The 22,149-nt window shown below is 46.8% G+C and overlaps 1 protein-coding gene across 4 annotated transcripts in view; it reads right to left on the reverse strand.

The window, feature by feature from the left end:
• The window catches only part of pcdh15b (protocadherin-related 15b), a 114,774-nt gene that overhangs the window by 12,402 nt on the left and 80,223 nt on the right, over window positions 1–22,149 (reverse strand). For all 4 annotated transcript variants that reach the window (XM_027009447.2, XM_035533818.1, XM_035533817.1 and 1 more), the window contains 6 exons: window positions 12,982–13,091; window positions 11,435–11,575; window positions 9,966–10,093; window positions 7,072–7,287; window positions 1,741–1,829; window positions 88–264 (listed from right to left, as the gene is read on the reverse strand). In XM_027009447.2, the coding sequence (XP_026865248.2) occupies window positions 88–264; window positions 1,741–1,829; window positions 7,072–7,287; window positions 9,966–10,093; window positions 11,435–11,575; window positions 12,982–13,091 (861 nt within the window). The remainder of the gene's footprint in view (window positions 1–87; window positions 265–1,740; window positions 1,830–7,071; window positions 7,288–9,965; window positions 10,094–11,434; window positions 11,576–12,981; window positions 13,092–22,149) is intronic.

Below are 22,149 nucleotides of genomic sequence, written 5' to 3' on the forward strand. Positions count from 1 at the left end.
GGAGAGGAAGATCTGGCGGAAAGAGGTGAGTTAAACTCGGAGGGGGTGGGGAGTGGGGTTGGGGGTTACAGGGGATCAGGGGCTTACTTGAACAGCTCCTGTATGGAGAGAGCGCGGTTGGTCATGGGGTCAATGGCGTAGACCATCAGATCTGATTTGGAGTAGTCTTCTTGCTCGTAGGTGTCTCCGTATCGGTGTGGCCCAACAGACTCCACCATCACCGTGGAACCTGGGACCTGGTCCTGAACGTACTGCTCTAGAATCCTGCAGCGTGGGACAGCGGGAGGTGGAGAGAGGGATTTAGCACAGAGACAGACACAAGGTATTGCAGATTATGGTTCCAGCAACATCTCATTGGAGAATGTCTGTAATTGCCGTCCAGCCCAAAGTCCCTTACAGCTTCATGCACTGAACCAAAACAAAATAATAGTGTCTGTCATACTAAATAAAGTGCAAAAGTCAAAGAAAGTTTAGGTTTCGGGACCATGGCCTTCCCAAAGTTTACTTCCCACACCATCCTGCAGATCGCTACAGGAAACAGCTGAAGATACCTGTCCGAAACCTGAAAGGCCACTCGGTCCTCAGTAACACGCAGGACAAAATGTTAATGATCCCAAACACAGACGATAGCAGTCAGAGCACAGAGGAGCAATTAGCTCTATCAGTCTGGCCGGTCAGACGGCCCTCTCACCTCAAAAGGTCACTCTGCACTTGAGAGAGAGAGAAGGGACAGATGCTACGGCTTCAAAGCAGATGTCCTTGTGGGAATGTTTACCTGTGTGTGACTGTGCGCAACAGGCATCTAACCATGTGTGTGTGTTGGGGGCAAGGGGATATGTTAGTGTGAGTGTGTGCATGGCAGAATTTTTGTGTTTGTTGGGAGGACAGATTGTTGGGGTGTGTGTGTGGGTGTGTGTGTGTGTGTGTGTGTGTGTGTGTGTGTGTGTGTGTGTGTGTGTGTGTGTGTGGTGTGGAGAGCTTGGGCCTCTGGATATCAACCTGCTCTGGTTGGGTTATGTGTATATGTGTGTGGTGTTGGAGGACAGGTGTAATTGGATGGTAGGTGGATCGATGGATTTCCCCTTGGTAGCACAGGCACACAAGCGTTCTCACTCCCAAGCGAAACAAACCTCAGACAAAAGAGTGAGCACATGTGGGAGTGTTGCAGCCCCAGTTGGCAGGGGTTAATAGAGAGAGTCTATCAGCCAGGCCTCACAATGTGCCAGTCTATGTGTCTCCGTGTGCATGTCTGGGTGTGCATGCTACGCTCAGTCCTTTTGAAAGACACATCTCCAGTGTGCACTGCTGTCCTTGCAACACCACTACCAGCCAAGTTCCCATCTGGACCAACACGAGACATATTCTGATCACGACAGGCAGGCGCGAACCACGTCGGCTCTAGCCATTAGCAGAATGGTGAACCAGGAGCTGCGCACAACGTGTCTCCTCTGGTTTCTCACAGCAGGAGGTGCGATTCAGAGGTGAGGGCGGCTAATGGGATCAAACAATCCGCCGATCCGCTAACATCTGTGTCCCATCCCAACCAACCATGCCAAGGCTGAAGCGCTCCGACCCCTTTCCTCTCCCATTCCGTATTAATTGATCACATCTCAGCAAAAGCTTCTTTGGAGGTGGATCAACGTGACTGGAAATCTGCAGTGCTTAAATGATCTTACGGTAGTGGTGATGGGTGGTGTTAGGGAGGTGTTGGGTTGTGGTCAGGGGTGGGGTTTACGTTACCCAATCAGCTGCTCCTTGTTCTCCTCCACCACCGTGGGGGGCACGTTGGAGACCACCACTTGCATGTCCAGCTGGTTAACCACAGACACCTGAGGACATGAACCAATCCATTAACAAAATTCACTTGCTTGTTTAAAATAACAACTTACTTGTTAAAATAACAAGCGACTCACAATTTCTAACACTTTACAGATGTAGGTGAATGTAGAATTAGGAGTTTTGTCCGAAGAGAGGTGTGGTGCATTTGCACAGATTGGGAATTAAACCCCAATGAACCCCAGTCCCTAACAGTAGGGCCAGTAATGTTACCCACTTTCCCACACCAGCCACACCTGATCATAAACACCTTGCAGCTAGCACCTAGCGCACGTCTTTTGCATGCCTCGCGTTGGCCCTCCTCTAGTTCTGAACCGGACGTCAGTTTCTGACCACAAGACTCTAGCTGGATGTACGTGACCTCTCTCAGGAGGAAGACCTCTCTCAACCCCACACGGACACTAATGTGTACAAATTCCTGCCGCCCTCCACACCCACAGCCATGCAGTTTCCATGGCAGTGCTGATGCTGTGTTGGAAATGGCCCGCGACCTCAGTGCTTGGCAGATGTCATCTGTTAGCAACTGGCCAGTGATTAAAGGGAGTAGCATGGCAACACATACAGTCTGCAGTTGTAGACGTGTGGCTGTACTCAAATAACAATATGTATATATGTATACATGTCTATATGTATATTTAACTGCAGTTGTAGAGTTATAGAATGTGATTATAAACAGATGAACCAAATAAAGCAGACCTGCAGGTACTAGGGAGCTGTTTGGAATAAAGTGACTGGTTTGTGAATATAAACTACCCAGAGAAGTGAATGGTTTTCTTTAATGTTTCCCCAGTCCAAAGCCCACTTTAAGCCATTCTGGTCATGTGTGTATCTACATTTTAATGGTCAGCAATTTAGGTGGTGTGATAAGCCAACGCCAGTGTGTGTGTGTGTGTGTGTGTGTGAGGTCAGAACTGACTCGAGCAGAGCACAGGTCTTCTGCTTTTGTCTCTTTGGCTCCATTAAACAGCTGTTACCAGATCTGGTTGCCCAGCGCTCTATCGCCCGTTCGGCGTGTCCTATCGGGTGTGAACGTGTGTTAGAGGGGCGGGCCCAAGACATGAACAGTCCCCCCTGCACCTTTCACTGCGGTGCTATTCCACCGGACTGGAGTGGCCTTCAGGTGCGTGCCACTGGCAGGGCGTTCTGGAAGGTTCTGGAAGAGTGTCTGACAGGTTTCAGGTCTGAGCTGCCATCTAAGATAAGATATGGGCTTAGCACAGAGTGGCACATGTCCAGAGTTCTGGGAAATAGGATTAAGTCGAATTAAAAATGAATTCAATTTAAAATATGTTTTAGTGGCCAATGGCATTGAATATGTAATTTTAGAATTAGAATTGATTTGGGTAGAAAATGTAATCTTTATCATTATAACCCTTATAATCCAGATATTCAAAAAACATGAGCAATGAAATGAATTAAAATGTACAGTGGCATGGACATGTCTCACACTTTCTCTCTTGGACATTCTCTTACTCTGTCTCCCCCTTTCTCTAGCTGTCTCTCTCTCTTTCTCTCTCTCTAGCTCTCCTTCTTTCTTTCTCTCTCTAGCTCCCTCTTTTTTCCCCCTCCTTTTTCATTTGTGTTTTTTCCTTTCGTTTTTGTTACTTATCAGTTGTTTATTGTTTGCGTTTGAGGGAGATTTTATAGTTTTTTTGTGTTGTTTTGTGCATAGTGTTTGTTTTGCTTTGTGCTAGTGTGGTTGGCGTCTCTTCCTGGGCGCCATGGCAACCCGCAGTGAAAGTGGCCGCAGATGTAAATGGTTCAGTAGAGGAGTGCAGTCTGGGTGTGTCGTGGGGCACGACAGTATCTTATCTGCATCCAGAATGAATAGTTTGATTTGTTTCTGGATAGCATTGATAGTTTCTGATGTCGTGGGTCGTGGTGTCATTATTAATGAAAGCTTAATGAAACTGTCTCGCTTTGTCCAACTAATGTCTCCGATTAAGAAAATTCCCCTCGGATGTAAGTCACCATTATTAAAACATGTCATGTCTTTTAGGAGGCACATTTTTATGATTTTGAAAGATAACACGACTGATGTTAATGTCGCATTTAAATTCAAAATTGATTATTTTAATTATCTGTTCTGTGCTACAACAGAAACGCTGAAATGCTTTGGGAGGGGAAGGCCATCTCATACAGTGCTGTCTGGAAAAAGTGGACCACATACCAAGAGCTTGAGTAAATCAATTCTGGAACAGGACGGGAGAACCAGGTGAGGGCCTGAGGACAGTTCTAGAATCATGGTGGATAAACACAATGTTGGAGGTAAGGAGAGCAATGATGGGCATGAGGGGGAAGACATCGGTCAGTCTAGAGATGGTGAAAGTGGAACTGTGAATAGGCACAGAAGGGATTATAATTTAAGTCAGTCTGGAAGTGTGGGTTGTGCAGCAGTGGGAGTAGTTAAATCTGTCTGAGGACGTGGACGACACGCTGGCTGGTTTGGTTAACTCTGGTGATAAAGTTCAGTTACTAAAAGGAAGAAGGACCGTCTCAGTCAGCACAAAACACAGAGTGCGAGATTTATGGCAGCGGATGAGCAGATGGACGAAGTGTCGACTGAAAACCCTGAAAATGATTCGTTTGTTTCAAATGTTTCCTTGTATTTGCAGTCCTGTAGTCCTGGAGAAACAGAAAATGTTCAGAACATTCTTGGAAAATACAAAACATGCAAAAGGGGTGAAAGAGAACTTTCCAGATTGGGCAAGTTTTATACAGTATTTGAAGCAATTTGGATGGAGATAGTGGACCTCCAGCACTTAACAGATTCCACGGGAAACGTAGAGCATATTAAGGAGCTTCAAGTAAAAGGATGGGAAACCTGGTCCATTTTCATTTTCAGAACATGACACGGATGCTCTGTCCAAGTTTTTCTTTAGATTAGAGCATAAAAACGGTCAGAGAAGAAGGATCCATGCCTTGAAGTTGGAGTCTGGTACTGTACTCTCAGATCCTATGGAGATTTGTAGGAGAGCAGCAGTTTTACACTAGGCTATATACCAGTGACTATAGAACACACCAAGAGTTGGAAAATATTTTCTAAGATGGTCTCCCACAGGTGGAAGAAGAGGCCATCCTGGGTCTTGAGGGGCTGCTGTCCCTGGCGGAGTTGCAGGACGCCCTTCAGGTCATGGACGGTGGAAGAGCCCCAGGTACCAATGGACTACCAGTGGAGTTTTACAAATCCTTCTGGTCTGTGGTCAGAGAGGATGTGCTGGAGGTTATTAATGACAGTCTTATGAAAGCTGAGGCTGCCATCAAGCTGCTGTAGGGCAGTTCTGACTTTGTTGACTAAGAAAGGTGATTTACAGGAACTGAGAAATTGGAGACCTGTTTCACTGCTCTGTTGTGACTACAAGTTGTGTTTAAAAACCTTGGCCATCTGGCTAAAGAAGGTGATGGACCAGCTGATCCATCCTGACCAGACGTGCTGTGTGCTATGCAGATCCATTTTTGATAATATAACTTTAATTCGGGATCTTTTTGAAGTGTCAAGACTATTGGGTCTGGATACTGGTCTGATTTCACTGGACCAGGAAAAGGCTTTCGACAGGGTTGAACATGAATATGTATGGAAGGTTCTACCCTGGTCTAATAGCCATAGCCAAGATCAGGGTCTTGTACTGTGATGCTGAGAGTTACTGGAAGTTTGAGTGCTGCTCTCAGGGTTCAGAGGGGGATTGTCAGCGCTGGGCCCTGTCTGGAATGTTCTACACTTTAGCTATAGAACCCTTCTTACAGGTTAAAGAGTAATCTAATCTTAACTGACAGATTTTACTGTCTGTCTGTGCTGATGATGTTACTGTGATGTTTAAAACCCAATCTGATGTTGATAACCTGTTCAGCACACTGAAACAGTTTGGTAAAATCTCCTCTGCAAGGTGAACAGGAACAAAAGTGAGGCCTTGCTGGTTGGAAGCTGGACAAATAGGACACCTTGTTTACCACAGGGGTTGAGTTGTGTTAGGAAGGGGTTAAATATTTGGGAGTATTTCTGGGGGATGGACAAAAACTGGGATGGATTTTAGAGAAACTTAAAGGTGGACTTAACAGATGGAACTGGATACAGCCTCAGTACCATGTAACATATAACATCTGATCTGATCTCTTCTTTTTGGCACAAGTTAGTGTGTTACACCCTGCTCCAGGCAGTGCTAATGGAGTTGTTTTGGGACAAGTTGCATTGGCTCCCTCAGAGTGTGTTGTTTCTGTCTAATGAAGATGGCGGACAGGGGCTTGTATACCTTGCCAGCAGGGTTACAAACTTTCGGCTTTAGTTTTTGCAGAGACTTCTCACCAGGCCAGCAAATCTGGTGTGGAGACCTTTGGCCTGTGCGGTGCTTACCAGACTTGGGTGCTGGGACAAGGACCTGTCTGCTCCTAATGGATACTAAAAGACTGCCCTCACAAAATCTCCCACTTTTTTATTCTGGACTTTTTAAAGTTCTCAATTGGTTTAAGATTGAGCAGTGCGAAAGTACAGCTTCTCAGCGTTGGCTCCTGAAAGAACCTTTGTTTAAAGGAGCTCGCCTGGACATCACTAGTGGGTCGGCCTCTTCGCTGGTCAGAACTCTGTCTCTAGGGGATTTAGTAAACCTAGCAGGTCCTGAGCTGGTGACTTGTACAGAGTAGCTACCCACTTGAGTGTAAAGTCTTTGCGTTTTTCTTTGCGTTTCACAACTTCTACATAAATGGAGATTCACATTTACAGAGGAAGAACGTGTTCTGCTCAAGTCTAACCCCGCCTACAGTGGGAGCAGTGCTGGTAGTTGTCACCATCATCTGAGGACTGAGAGAGACAGTTTGGAGTAGGTGTCTGGGAAGACCCTCTACAGAGCCTGTGTTAAAGTATTAAATAGAGATAAACTAAATGGGTGGATTGATGCCCCTTGGCACTAAAAAACTGGCTCTGGGGGAAGGGCTTAACCTAGCCTGGGTTTTAAGCTTTACTCTTAAAATTTTAAGTTTTATTCTGCTCTGAATGATTTGACTAGTTTTGAAAATATTTTGGGTGACAATTATGTTTTGTGCTATGTGAAAGTGCTTTTTGGTGATTTTTTGAGTTAAATTTTCTTTTTCCTTTTTGAAATTGTAAGGTGTGTTTAAATGTTGTGTGCTTATATAATATAATTGCTTAATAAAGTTTATTGTGAAATCTCAATCTTTCTCTAGTCTCTCTGTGTGTGGCTCTGCTTCTCTCTGAGTCTCTCTCTCTCTCACACACACACTCACCACCACTTGTGCACTACTGCTCAAACCCTGTCCGTAGTTGTCGGTGGCGATAACGTCAAATCTGAAGTAGTAGCGTCGCATGTTCCGGTACACGATGGCTGTCTTAATGATGCCTGTGTAAGGTTCGATCACGAAGCTGTCCTTCCCGTCAGCCGTGGGGGGGGTGGTGAGTCGGTAGCGCATGGCGCTGTAATTCCCTGTGTCTTTGTCCAGAGCCTAAAACAGCGCACACACACACACACACAAACAAACAAACAAACAAACACAAACACGCACGCACAGAGGAATGGCCATGAGCTTCCTGCAACAATCCTTGCAGCAAACCTGCAATTCCCACCCTGGCCATGAGGGGGAGATTTAAAGCTAATGATGATGGCATGTTCACTGTAACACTAAACTCCACCAAGTTGAACATTCTCAGGGTTTCTCTGCAGAGATGCTGATTTATAATGGATCTTTATGGTTGTGTCATTGTGGGAGGGACATCTGGTGGGAGGGGCATCTGGTAGGAGGGGCATCTGGCAGACACGAATCAGCATACCCGCGAGACACTTCACTACACACTCACACACTCTCATCCTGAAGGTTCGCCAAGGCATTAACTGGCGATGAAAAACCACTGGTATGTCCACATATAGCCTGCACTCTGCAGTTCAGGTCTCAAGGAGGCTTGTGAAACACACTTAGTGTTTGCCCAAAGCCAAGTGTCTGTCAGTCTTTCTCTCGCCAGACTTCATTAGCTCTTTATTCTTCTGTTTGGTCCTGTTTCTCTGCTGGATGTAAAGCAGAGGAGAGGTAAAGCTGTCAGGAGGCCTTGTTTATCTCTAGAGAGGCAGATCGCATCAGCGCTAATTAGTGGTGCAGAGCAGAAAAACTTGCCTTCTCTCCAAGTGAGGCACGCACCGCCAACATTCACACAACGGAAACGTGCATTTTTTAAAATCCTCATCTCGTTTCACAATTACCAGTACAAGCAGCAGATGGCCCCCTTCCGAAAAAAAAGTGACTGAAAAGTAGATTAGTGTGATCTACAATTTAGACAGGTGCTTCAGCAGAACCCCACCTGCACAGGCTCAGGGGTCTGTCTGTGTGGGAAAGAAAGACACAGACGTCTCTCTGCTTCACCCTTCACACCTTCAGTCTCACACACACACACACACACACACACACACACACACACACGCACGCACACGCACGCACGCACACACACTGCTGCGTGTGTGTGCATATGTCAGGGTATTGTAGGGACCTGTAACCAAGGTCCCTACAGACATGGACTGATCCACTTACAGAACACTGTAACTAGAATTACAGTCTACTGTTATTTATTTGGCCTGATTGTTGATATGCATCTGTGCATTTTTGAATAGTCCAGCATGGCTATCATACTCTCACCTCAAGTATTCACCCTGTCCAGCTTGAGGTGTGTGACAGGAAGACATAAAATGTGTTAAGGGAAAAAATATAAAAACCTCCAGACAGAAGCAACACGTCTCAGACTACAAACGCACCGACGTCTCTTCCAGCTTAGAAACAGTGACCCGTAGTGTTGGGAACAACATTTCTAAAGGGAAAGGTTTGTCTCTTAAATTGAGACAACATTTCCACATCGTCTCAATGATATGAGGTCATAACTCATAGCGCTTCCAGACTGTACGAATATAACAATTTCCTGTCACGGTCCAAATGTTGCGTAGGCTTTCTAAATAATTTATGTCACATTAACTTGACAAGCCTTTTCACAAGAAGGCAGCGGATCAATCAACATTTTCTACGCAAATGTTATGAGCGTTCTGAGTTTGTTGTTGTTGTTTTTTTTTAAAAGATTTACTTGATAGTCTTGGTACTCAGGAAAAATGTTTCACCCGCAGGCTACACCCCCCTCCCACACACACACACACACACACGCACAGACTCACACACACACACGCACACACACACACACACACACACACACGCACACACACACGCACACACACACACACACACACAGACGCACACACAGACGCACACACACGCACTCTCTCTCTCTAACAAACAGAAGATGTGGAGATTAGAGAGCTCAGTAAAACTTGATTCCAGCTTCCTCTCTTCTCTACTAAGCCTGTATAACAAACCCAGTTCAAAGCAGATACAAACCCAGACCAACTTCCCAACGTGGACACAGGAAACTACCCTGACTACCGTTTAAACCCCCGCATCACGCACACCTTTCCTGCCTGTAGGAATCCTTCACAACCTTTGATTTCCTAGTGCTGGCAGCTGGTACTCGGAGAATTATCCCTCGCTGAAATCTTCACAAATGAAGTCCGCAGAAACAAACATCATCCTGCCATTTCATCCTGTACACATCCACCCCCTTATAGGGATGGACAATACACGAGCGGAGCGAGCGTGGGGAGACAGCTGCAGCTGCAGGACTCCGAAGATGCATCTAGACGCACGACGTTAATTATAGCAGGTGACCTTGAGTGGGGGTGGAGCTTCCTTTCACCTCCAGAGCCGGAGAAGCCGTAATTATGGCTCAAACACGGCACCAAAGACCGCCCTACGAGACCGGGGTGGTGGAGAGGAGGAGGAGAGAGGGAGAGATAATGATGGAGAGATGTTTAATGGAGCTGTGCTACAGGGTAGAGGAGAAAGCCTGCTGGATTTATGAGGATCCTGGTGACATCTCTGTCCGGCTGTCGGCCGTGGGTGAGAACCCCGTCGGGGCTCTGGGCTTCTGCAGCCTTGAGAGGAGCGAAGCACACTGCATCCCGAAAGTCAGCCTCGCACACTGGACCGCAGTTTACGAAGACAACTGCCAAAACGCCATCGGGTGCAGGGGGGTAGGGGCCAGAGATTCACGCATTGCAGGAGCTACTATTGGTGTACTACTCTGCAGGACATACCTGCACCTGCAGGACGGACGTGAAGGTCCTGGCGTCTTCTGCGACCCCAGCCAGGTAGAGCGGTTTGGTGAAAACGGGAGGATGGTCATTCTCATCCTTCACGTCGATGAACACTTTGGCTGTGTTACCTGCAAACACACATATTCGCTTACAATGCTTGAAATACATGACACTCTATGGATGGTTATATCTCCTCATTAAGTGCATCATCACTGATGATAAAACAAAGAAACATCATCTGATTGAAGAGATAGAAGGGTAAGGCATTCTGGTGTAAAATATTTCCATTTCCATTTACAGCATTTAGCAGACGCTCTTAAGCAGCGCGACTTACAAAAGAGGTTTGTCATTTCCTCATAGAATACATCCTAGTACAGTACAGCAGGTCAGAGTCCAACATACCAATGAACTAGAATACTGTAGAAATACAGGGATCACTGCTGATGCCTAGAAGTGCACAATACATATAAGCTCCATCTTAGACAATGATAAGTGTAATAAGCAACAAGTACTAGAGTTTGTTAGGCAACATCAGTGCGGTAAACAATACCCTAAAATACTAGTACTAGTTTGAGCATGTGACAGATCTAGAGCCCCGTACTCCTGAACTGAGAAGTACAAGCCCCTGTTTAGCAGGTCGCGTTCTCTGTTCCATCCCACAGAATAATGCTGAGTCACGTCATGTTGGAGTGAGGAACTACGACACAACAGCATCATTCATCATCCTGCTGGGGGGGAGGGGTGGCTGGGGGGGCATCCGGAATTTTCTTTGCCACGGCAAGCTGCACTGCACGGCTGTGAAACTCATGAGCACCGCGCCACGCGCTCCTCGCTGGGCAGCTGGGGAAGTCAAGGATCTATCCGGCGGGCTGTGGACGCCATGCAGACACACGCATGACCTCCCAGTCCGGATGGCTCACCGCACTCGACCCCTGAAGGCGGCTCTGACTTTCAAACTGAGGGACTGCGTCAAGACACCGCGGCGCTGAAGGGAAGCACGGCTCTGTGGCGACCTCTGTTAGGCGGCGCTGGTGCCACACCCCACCAGCAGAGGTGCTGTTTGAAGAGTGTGCAGTTTTCATCTCGACCCGCTTTCAAAACGCTGATGAGATCTAAACAAACGTTAATCAAAAAAGAAAGAAACAAACAAAAACCCCACACAGCTTGGACTCAACATTTTTTCCAACAGGCACTAAGGAGATTAAAAAACGCCTCTGGCAGCCTAACGGCACCTCGTTGAAATTCTGGTTACGTGATGCCTCTTGATCAAGCCCATGTGACAGCGTGAGGGTAAACATCTCCCTGTTCCGCATGCACTGAGAAATAATCCCCTCAGCTATAACCCAAACATGTGCTACAGAGACAGGACGCACCAATTAGTCCACTTGCCCACAGAGCTGTGGCCGAGGGGCCATCTGGGGGCGACACCGCCATTATCCCGCATGTCTGAGCCCTGCTGCCTGACTCACTTTTCGACGGTGCCCTCAGGTTAGAGGAGACCACTCGCATGGAGTCAGCCACCACCCGGAGCACAAAGCTGCTCTTGCTCTCATAGTCCAGCGGTTTGGCGGTGCTGATCAATCCGGTCTGGTTGTCCAGGGTGAACTCGCCTGTGGGGACAGTGGGAGAGGTGTGTGTGAGAGCTCCACATCACGTCAGTCTGGCTCTAGCTCTCAGGTCAGGTCAGCTCTCAAGGACACCGCTGATCCAACACAAAGGTCCAACACACATCTAACGTGGCTAAGAGTGAATTGATGGTAATACAATCTGGATTTGTAATTTGTGCTAACTGCACCCAACTAGATTCCATTAAGAATTAGGAACGTTAATGATACTGAGTGAAGTATTTTATTTGTCTGCTACTAAAAGCTCTCTGCAATGTTTAGGTAAAATTAGAATTTTGGGTGCATGACACCATCTACATCTGAAAACTCATTAGGAGTCATTAAGGATTATCTCTGCTTAGACGACGTCACTGCGTCAAACACCTTGGATTCAGCGATTTCGATGGTCACCCTGATTATCTTCTCCTGAAGCTCCTCTAATGAAAACAGCACGTTGATTACCTGTGTTTTCTGATTTCTCCCTGATGAGAAAGAACCTGAACCAATTCCCTCTCATTTCTGAATCGCTCCAGATGTATTCAGACACGACTTCCAATATGGCAGAGCAATTTCATCTTGGTACACTCAGAGCATGCGGTTTGATCATACTGGTGATGTGTGTCCTCTCTCTCTCTCTCTCTCTCTCTCTCTCGCCCACTCTCTCTCTCTCTCGCCCACTCTCTCTCTCTCTCTCTCCCACTCTCTCTCTCTCCCACTCTCTCTCTCTCCCTCTCTCTCTCTCTCTCTCCCACTCTCTCTCCCCACTCTCTCTCTCTCTCCCTCTCCATCTCTCTCTCCCCACTCTCTCTCTCTCTCTCTCTCCCTCTCCATCTCTCTCTCTCCTCTCTCTCTCTCTCTCTCTGTCTCCCACTCTCTCGCTCTCCCACTCTCTCTCTCCCACTCTCTCTCTCTCCCCACTCACTCTCTCTCTCCCCACTCTCTCCCTCTCTCTCTCTCCCACTCTCTCTCTCTCCCCACTCTCTCTCTCTCTCTCTCCCACTCTCTCTCTCTCTCTCCCACTCTCTCTTCTCCCCACTCACTCTCTCTCTCTATCTCTCTCTCTCTCTCTCCCTCTCACACACAGTCTGTGTGTTTTGCTCCCTTTACAGCTGTTTCACTCAAATCCTTCATTATCTTTCATTCTACAACACCTACAAATCTGTGTTACAAATCTGAATCTGTTATTTTACAAATTAGGCAAAATTACAATTCCTTTATCCAGCTGGTAACTAGGCTGTAACCTGTCATGGTTACTAGGGATTCTAGACGGGGTTTTTTTATCTGGAGCCTCATCGTAAACACAAAGCACGGAGGCGTGCGTATGACTAGCAGTCCCCTCACTAGGAGCAGCGGTCGTTTCTTTGGTCTTAGGCTGGTAGTACTGGGCTGATGCTGAGACACCCCACACTCACCCCCATCATCCCCCTCCAGGACGGAGTACACGATGGTCTGATTTACGGCAGCCGCCAGGACCACTCCCACTGCCTTTCCCACCGGAGCACTCTCACTAACAGGGGGAAACCTGCACGTACACACACACACACACACACACACACACACACACACACATACACAGGGAGAGAAAGTGAAGAAAGTGAAGAATCAGCCCAGCCCATCAGCCTCTTCTACAGGAGAGATGAAAACGATCTGGGATGTTAAAGAGGAGTTGGGGACGACTGTGTGACCTCAGATGGTAAAAAAAAGACACCTTTAATGAGATCACCATCAACAGCAGTGTCATCCAGGTCTCTTGTGTTGGGGACAAGAGCATTTACATTTATAGTGTTTAGATGACACTTTTATTAAAGGCAACTTACAATTTTGACTGAACACAACTTGAGCAACTGAGGCTTAAGGTTCTTGCTCAGGTACCCAACAGTAACAACCTAGCAGTGGTGAGACTTGAACTGGCAACCTTCTGATTACTAATCAAGCTCCTTGGCACTGAGCCACCACAGACCTCACTCAGTCTCATACTCCAGTTTCAGGGCAGTCCTAATCCAGTCTCATACTCCAGTCTCAGGGCAGTCCTAACCCAGTCTCATACTCCAGTCTCAGGGCAGTCCTAACCCAGTCTCATACTCCAGTCTTAGGACAGTCCTAACCCAGTCTCATACTCCAGTCTCAGGGCAGCCCTAACCCAGTCTCATACTCCAGTCTTAGGACAGTCCTAACCAAGTCTCATACTCCAGTCTCAGGGCAGCCCTAACCCAGTCTCATACTCCAGTCTTAGGACAGTCCTAACCAAGTCTCATACTCCAGTCTCAGGGCAGTCCTAACCCAGTCTCATACTCGTCTCAGGACAGTCCTAACCCAGTCTCATACTCCAGTCTCAGGGCAGTCCTAACCCAGTCTCATACTCCAGTCTCAGGGCAGTCCTAACCCAGTCTCATACTCCAGTCTCAGGGCAGCCCTAACCCAGTCTCATACTCCAGTCTTAGGACAGTCCTAACCCAGTCTCATACTCCAGTCTCAGGGCAGCCCTAACCCAGTCTCATACTCCAGTCTTAGGACAGTCCTAACCAAGTCTCATACTCCAGTCTCAGGGCAGTCCTAACCCAGTCTCATACTCCAGTCTCAGGACAGTCCTAACCCAGTCTCATACTCCAGTCTTAGGACAGTCCTAACCCAGTCTCATACTCGTCTCAGGACAGTCCTAACCCAGTCTCATACTCCAGTCTCAGGACAGTCCTAACCCAGTCTCATACTCCAGTCTCAGGACAGTTCTAACCCAGTCTCATACTCCTGTCTCAGGACAGTCCTAACCCAGTCTCATACTCCAGTCTCAGGGCAGTCCTAACCCAGTCTCATACTCCAGTCTCAGGGCAGTTCTAACCCAGTCTTGGTCACTGCCCCTCCTCCTCCAGCGCTATGAACCCTGGGAGATGTGGGAGGATGAACCACAGCACACAGGAGCCAACAGCCTTGTCTCCAGACCGATCATTTCCCACACGCCGTTCAGGACAGGATCACGACTCCATTTGCTTTTATGAATCTGACTGAATTCATTTGGGCTGCAATGGCTCCCATGGGTTCAAAAAAGGTTAAAAAAAAAACCATACAAGTAATTAATCAGCTAGCGCAGTTAAAAGAATCTCTGGAGTGCAGTCCGGACCGGAGGCATCCGGCTGCCAACGGGAGCCTAGCAGAGAGTGTTCACGGATGTGTGTGTGTGTCTGGGACAGAACAGCGACACTCCTGAACCAGATGCCTTATTAGACACAGAGGCACCTGTTTCAGACTGAAACAGCTGTCATAGGAATTTGTCACTACCACTGTGAAAAAGGTCCCATGTGGCAAACACATGGCTCAGAGCTGGATGGCTTTCACACATGTTGGAGGAGCTCAAACACACTATAAAAACAGAAATGCTACACAGGAATAAAAGGTAATGAAGTGTTTAGTGGCTTGTGGGGAAAGTGTAACATTGTGGAGCTGACGACGTATTAGAGCTCCACAATGTTACAAAATAACAGAAAAGAAAAAGTGATATAGAAAAAGTGTGTGTGTGGTTTGTAGGATTCACCTCCCACACAGACCATTACTGCATAAACACTGTGGACATGTAGACAGACATTCATACTCAAGTTACCACCACTTACCACTGCTGCTTATACTCGGGGTCTGAACACCAATCTGGACACGCTGTCCACAGAAATGCAGCCATGTCCCAAAATGAATAGTCATCCATTTTAATGTGTTCTGAACGAACACCAGGCTGCTTCTGCTTTCTGGATCTAAGGACACCTGCACTGACAGCTGGTGCTTCAGATCAGTTGCAGGACATCCTTTGCAGGACAAGCTTTTATCATGTTAGGCAGTAAGTCTGCCAGGCCAGGGTTTAGCCAGATAGCGCTGTGCCCAGCACTATAGTCTTCCCTGTGGACCACTGCACGAAGGCTCCCTGGGCGTTTTGTGTCCTCAGATGCTGCAGAATGAGATACACTTGAGCTTCCTGTTATTCCAGACCAGGAGATGTCCAAAGTTCTCACTAGCTACATCACCCTTTGTAATTCCTTCTTAAACATCACTCCATCGAACACACACACACACACACACACACACACACGAATGCACACATACAAATGCGCACACACACACACACACACACACACACTCCCTCTGCCTGTAAAACCCTCTTGCCAGCACCATGCCATCCCTGTGTTTGCTCAGATAAGAACAAACCATGGTGTTTTCCTACAGCATGCTGACACAGCTCCGGTGACGACGCCACGCTAGCACACGCTCAGGTGCTGGGCTCTAATGAGGTCCTGTAACCCTCCTGCACCGCTGCTGTGTGTGCCCAGTCTCTGGGCCACGTCCCCACATCCCCCTCGGCTTCCAACACATCACTCAGGAGCCCCTCACAGGCTTAAGGTGGGTGTGTCAGAACAGACAAAACAGGACATCGAGTCCTGGACGAGACACACAGGTGCTGAGAGATGGCCAAGGGGCCGTGATGTCTGATGACTAACGTTTATCATAATAAGTCGCATTAAGTATTAAAGACTGTTTAACTCTACTGATTTGTCTGATCTAGGAACAGGAAGAGAGAAATAACAAATATCACGTAAACTAGAGATGAGACTATCATGTAGCTGAATTGTTATGACACATTTAATTTTAAAAAGCCTTTGTTTAAAACAACAGCAACATAATAAATACGTCCGAAGAAAACAAAGCATAGCATACATACAGCCGATGGGATTACACGTCTAGGCGCTACATTAACAGGGGCCACTATTTTCCAAACCTTTCCTTTGCTTTTTCCGCAGCTCACAGACCCGAGCAGATCCGTGGGGAACCTTCAAGTGACTCAACAAAAGCCACAGGCTTTGTTTTCTTGGCGTATAATAAAAGAAACCAGACACTGGCATCCGAGCACAAAACAGGAGCACGAGTTATCTAAAGCCGACCAGGGAAGAGCTGGCTAGCAGTGATTTGGCACAGATGTGTAATATTTTACCACCTTCATGTGTACGGGGCTATCTGCCCCGTGGAGCATGCACGTTAAGCGATTGCCATAGAAACAGAAGTCTCGGAGAGCGTCGCTCTGGACTACTCAAGGAGCTTGCTTCAACGCCTCGCGCCAGTACTGCGGAAGGAAGACGGAGCGCTAACGTTTGTGCTGCTAACATGGATGCTAACAGCGGTAGAACACACTGCCGATATGCAAACAAATCCTAAGAGTTCCTCGCTGCAAATATTTGGCCTAATCCAGTGAAGCGTTCGTTAAAAAAAAATAACTCTCAGCTACTACAGCTGTCTTCCATATCATTCAGCCAATACAAACAAACAAACAAAAAATACAATTAAATAAAAATGTATAAATAAAATCCCCTTTGTGAATCATGTCTATACATTTTCAATATGTGTTTATTCTCTATAGCTGATAAAATCACAATACATTTTGGATTTTCCCACTTTATTATATTGCGTCAGTATGTTTTTTATTATTACAATTTAATTTGTAGTTTTCATTTCTGTGGCTATTTGGGTGACGTGGTTTCAGTCTGTCCGCGCGTGATTTCTCGCAGAGTTCTCCTTTACAATGCGAGTCTGCCGATTACAGCACGGACCCCTCGACAGGAACAAGATCTCTGCACTCTTCTGCTAACTGCCTTCACCCCTTTTTAAGTGAAAGAGTTCTTCACGGTAGCTCTAAAGGTCCAGCGCAGCAGATTAAGCGCTGACCTTTTCAGATTGTTTGCGATCAGTGCTATTGGTAACCAGCTAGCACACTGTGCATGTTCTTTCTGAGGAGAGGCAGCAAAGGTCAAATCTCGCCCTGGTTAACCTGGTGGGACAGGACGCCTCCAGCGGAGCAGGGCTTATTGGCTCCTACTGAGCTGCACATACTGCTACCCAGAGCGTCATGCATTATGGAGGCCGTCTAGTGTTCTTCAGGAGGGAACAGCACTCCAGCCCCGCAAGTGTAACACCTTGCAGTTCATGGAGGAAGCTGCGCTCAGGTGGTTTTCGTGCAATCAATTAGAAAATTGTGAGGTAGAAAGAGGACTGGCAAGATGGTTTAGCAGATCAAATGGCCTGAAAATAATAGAAACAGTGACACTATATGACACTCGGTGGATGAATAACACCACTTGAAAGCGCCGCCAGATATGACCAGACTGCTGATCTTGCGGCTGAAACATTAGTCTCGTTTGCATATACAGCACTCATTTAGATGTTTACCAGTCATTCTAGTGAGTGTCCTACAACAAGATAAGATAATTTATGAAAGATAAATTATTTAGAGCCTTATGAATATTTCATGAGTAGCCATTTTGAGTGCTGCAGACAAAAACAAAATAAGAACGCAGAGATTTGATTGTGATGCACAGTTTGATTGGATTAAAGGGAACAGAAGCCATTGAGATGATTAACTGGCACTCTGCTTGTGATTCACTCCTGTATCCTTCAGCACTCATAGGGGTGTCCAATCATCAGAGCAATCGAAGCCAGAGCGCCACATCACTACGATCAACTTCAGCAATTACAAACAACAGCACGATGCAAAAGATAAGGCATTAGATGTCATAAAAACAATTACATTACAAAGGCTAATGCAGCCGTAATAAAGCTCTCATTTAAGATCCAGACATAACGAAACAAACAAAGATCACACTGTTACTCTGCATTAAAGCGATCTTTGAATAAAGAATAAAGAATTTTGTTTAGCTCAAACCCCTGTGATCTGCTGGGAACACTAGGTTTGCACATGTGCAGTTTTTAAGACAGTGACAGAATAGAGCTGTAATACACCAGACATACTCCACTGATAATATACGCAATGTTTGGCTGTGTCACTGTTATAGTGCCTGTTGAAGCTGAAGCAACTTAATGGACAGACTGAGTTGAGATTAATCCACACATTTTATTTACTAGGGTAGGTTTGATTAAACTGATAAAATGATGTCTTTTGTTCACATGTCCAAAACTCTTCTTCAACCTTGCTGGGGAATCTTCTCTGTAGTCACTTTATTGGGTACTGCTGCGCCAATATCCTGCTCTTCTAAGCAACAAATCACGTGACTGCAGTTGGGTCAATAAAGGCATAATGCTCATCGCCAGATCCAGTCCAACATTCTTGACCCAATTAATCAAAGCATTCAGCACCATCAGAAGCTGAAAAGCAGGTGTGTTGGAAGAACTCTCTGCAGGGCAACAGACGTCCAGGAATGGAGTTGGGAGTGATGTGAGCATTCGTGTTGGATATGGTGGTTCCAGTATCTCAGAAACAGCTGCTGTCCTGCCGGGTTTGCGTACCGCAGTCTCGAGAGTTTACAGAGAATAATAATGTGATGCAGAAATAGTGATAAGTAGTTCTGTAGCTGAAAACACTTTGTTGATGAGTGCAGACAGATAAGGCTAGCAAGGCAGGATTCAAGCTAACAGAAGGTCACAAATACTGAAAGAATTATTCTTTACAGCAGTGAAACTCACACAACACCCAGAACCATGAGGAGTGAAAGGCCTTCAAGAGCAGACACACCATCAGGTAAGAGCAGAAGTACAACGTAACAATGAGCGTGTGACCGCCAAAACTGGTTAGCCAAATAGAGATTAGAAAAACACTGCACAAAAATGAAAAAACAAACGGCACAACCCCACAAATACATCGGGCGAGCCCTGTGTCAAAGGTACAAGCTGCTGCTGTTGATGTAATTGTGTGTGGAATGTTTTTTTTGTCACACAGGAACGTTGACCCCAACTGAACCTCCTCTGCATTCGGAGGAGTAGTTGAGTATGATGGCGTGTGCACCCCCTCACAGCTGCACATCCTGCTGAATAATGCATCATGTTCACCAGTGCCACGCCATACTGGTTCCAGAAACAAGGCCGTGGTTTGCGTTTACAGTCTAAGTACTCCCCCAGGTCCCATTCCAGTCCGGGTGAGCTCCACCGGGTGAGATCGCACAGGTCTGAATCATAAAACCACTTCCTCATTTTATAGCACAATATCAGAAATCTCAACTGACGTATATAGTTGGAAAATTGACTAGAATGACTAAAATGAACTATAAAATGACATATATACTGGGAGAACTTTAATAGATTTTTCACTATTATTAAAGTAGCTTGTTGGACAACTAGTCTTGGTTCTTTTGTTTGAAATACAATATTTCTATTTGTCTAATATTTTCAACAGGCTTACTTTACAGGCAACCCCAAAATAACCAAATACCAAACTGTATTAAAATGAGGTTATCTGTCCCTTGGGAAGTGTATTTGATCTCTAAACTCTGGCAGTGTAACAACCATGCAAGCCACATAAGGCTTCCCTGCCTGTGTAAACTTGGTAAATATTGCATCAGGACTGTTCACTTTATCCTTCCCTTCCAAACCCACCACTCCATCTCCACTCACTTTACGTAGGAACTGATATTCTGTCGAGAGTTTTCACAGCTCCTGAGCACAGCCGATCACCGCTGCCCCCATGTTCTGCCTCACCTACAGTACCACCACATACAGCCATCACCACCACGGTGCATTTGTACATGTGAAGACAGAGCTTGGCCAGTGGAGCTCACGCCTCCTAATTACCCTCATCACCGAAGGCCGGCGCCAGCGTGCTAGCTGGGGCCAGAACGGGCATTACCTGGGGTTTGTGCATGCTGACAAATCGCACTGCACTAACGGTTTGTTTCCTGACCCTCTGCTGCTACCATTCACTTTTCTTACATTAGCCCTCTCTGCAAATCTTCCATGTTGCACAGAGGAGACCAGCACAGCCGGACAGCGAGTGCGGGCGGGGAGGAGGCTGAGCCAGCAACAAGAGCGGCTGCGGTGCAGCTAACTGGAGCCCGGTGTGCGGCATACGAGCAGGTGGGTGACATTGAGCAGGGACAGGGCTGATGGACACAGAGATGGGGCAGGGACAGGGCTGATGGACACAGAGATGGGACAGGGACAGGGCTGATGGACACAGAGATGGGACAGGGACAGGGCTGATGGACACAGAGATGGGACAGGGACAGGGCTGATGGACACAGAGATGGGACAGGGACAGGGCTGATGGACACAGAGATGGGACAGGGACAGGGCTGATGGACACAGAGATGGGACAGGGACAGGGCTGATGGACACAGAGATGGGGCAGGGACAGGGCTGATGGACACAGAGATGGGACAGGGACAGGGCTGATGGACACAGAGATGGGACAGGGACAGGGCTGATGGACACAGAGATGGGACAGGGACAGGGCTGATGGACACAGAGATGGGGCAGGAACAGGGCTGATGGACACAGAGATGGGACAGGGACAGGGCTGATGGACACAGAGATGGGACAGGGACAGGGCTGATGGACACAGAGATGGGGCAGGGACAGGGCTGATGGACACAGAGATGGGGCAGGGACAGGGCTGATGGACACAGAGATGGGGCAGGGACAGGGCTGATGGACACAGAGATGGGGCAGGGACAGGGCTGATGGACACAGAGATGGGGCAGGGACAGGGCTGATGGACACAGAGATGGGGCAGGGATGGTGTAGGGATGTTGGGGTCAGTTGGGGTGGGGACAGAGCCTCATTCCTGTTCAGCTCTCTATCCTAGAGCGTTCCAGAGGTAGTAATGCTCCTGATTATATTTATGCCTGTTCTCTCTTTTGATTATGAGCCTAGATTGCATGACACAGCAGGAATACTTTATTGCTTTTCTAGCTGTAACTTCTGGCATGTCACACGAGACAAACCTGCAAAACAAACCCAGTGCATTTTTTGCCTTTGTCTTTATAATGCACCACTATGGTGGCGGGTGCCACACACGGCCTGTTGTCATGCTAGGGGGGTTAAAGTGGGATTTGGGCTGTCTGTGACACCACCCAGCAGCTCTGAAGGGTGGTATAGGGCACTGTCCAGAAGAATCTCTGTCTTAAAAAAGTTATTTGTTTGAAAGTGGGCAGGCTTAAGTGCTGGACCTATACCCAGAAACCAATTTTGGTTCGAAGACATGCTGTGTCTGGAGTGTGTTTCTGTGGAGAGTTGCACTCTGCTGGAACAAAGAGACCTCGCACACATCGTCTCACGATCAAGGGTGGTGGGGGTTTTATGTACTTTGGGTTTTTCTGTTTGTTTGTTTTTCTGCGTCATTCCTAAGACTTGGAATTTTCCATTCACCTCTACAAATACTGCAAAAAAAGCTGGAAAAGTTAGAATGACAAAGACAAATATGAAAAATGGTGTTGGAAAAGGATTTTGAATAGAGGATGACACATGGGACCAAAAACAAGCTAATACAACCTGAAAATATACTACAGTACTATGAGCAAATACAAGGTTAAATCTCCCATCATGCAGTTTGTTTCTTTACGACCAGTGCCATGCCTTTTCAACACTTCATGTCTAACCGTTTTACGTTTTTTGTTTTTTTTCACATGACCTTAAGGGATGAACACATGCCTTCATTCAGTTTTATTTGCCACCTTTTCAGAAATGCATATAACATTTGTAAAACACTTGAATGGAAACACAGTCAGGGTTAGGAACTCTTGCTAATAAATTGTACCTCTAGTTCATTATTGTTGCATTTAGCTCTGTGTTGATAAGCAGTAAAGAGTACATTGTTTAAGTTCCTC

This window comes from Electrophorus electricus, chromosome 14, assembly GCF_013358815.1.
Source record: "Electrophorus electricus isolate fEleEle1 chromosome 14, fEleEle1.pri, whole genome shotgun sequence".
In the NCBI taxonomy this organism is placed as follows: domain Eukaryota; kingdom Metazoa; phylum Chordata; class Actinopteri; order Gymnotiformes; family Gymnotidae; genus Electrophorus; species Electrophorus electricus.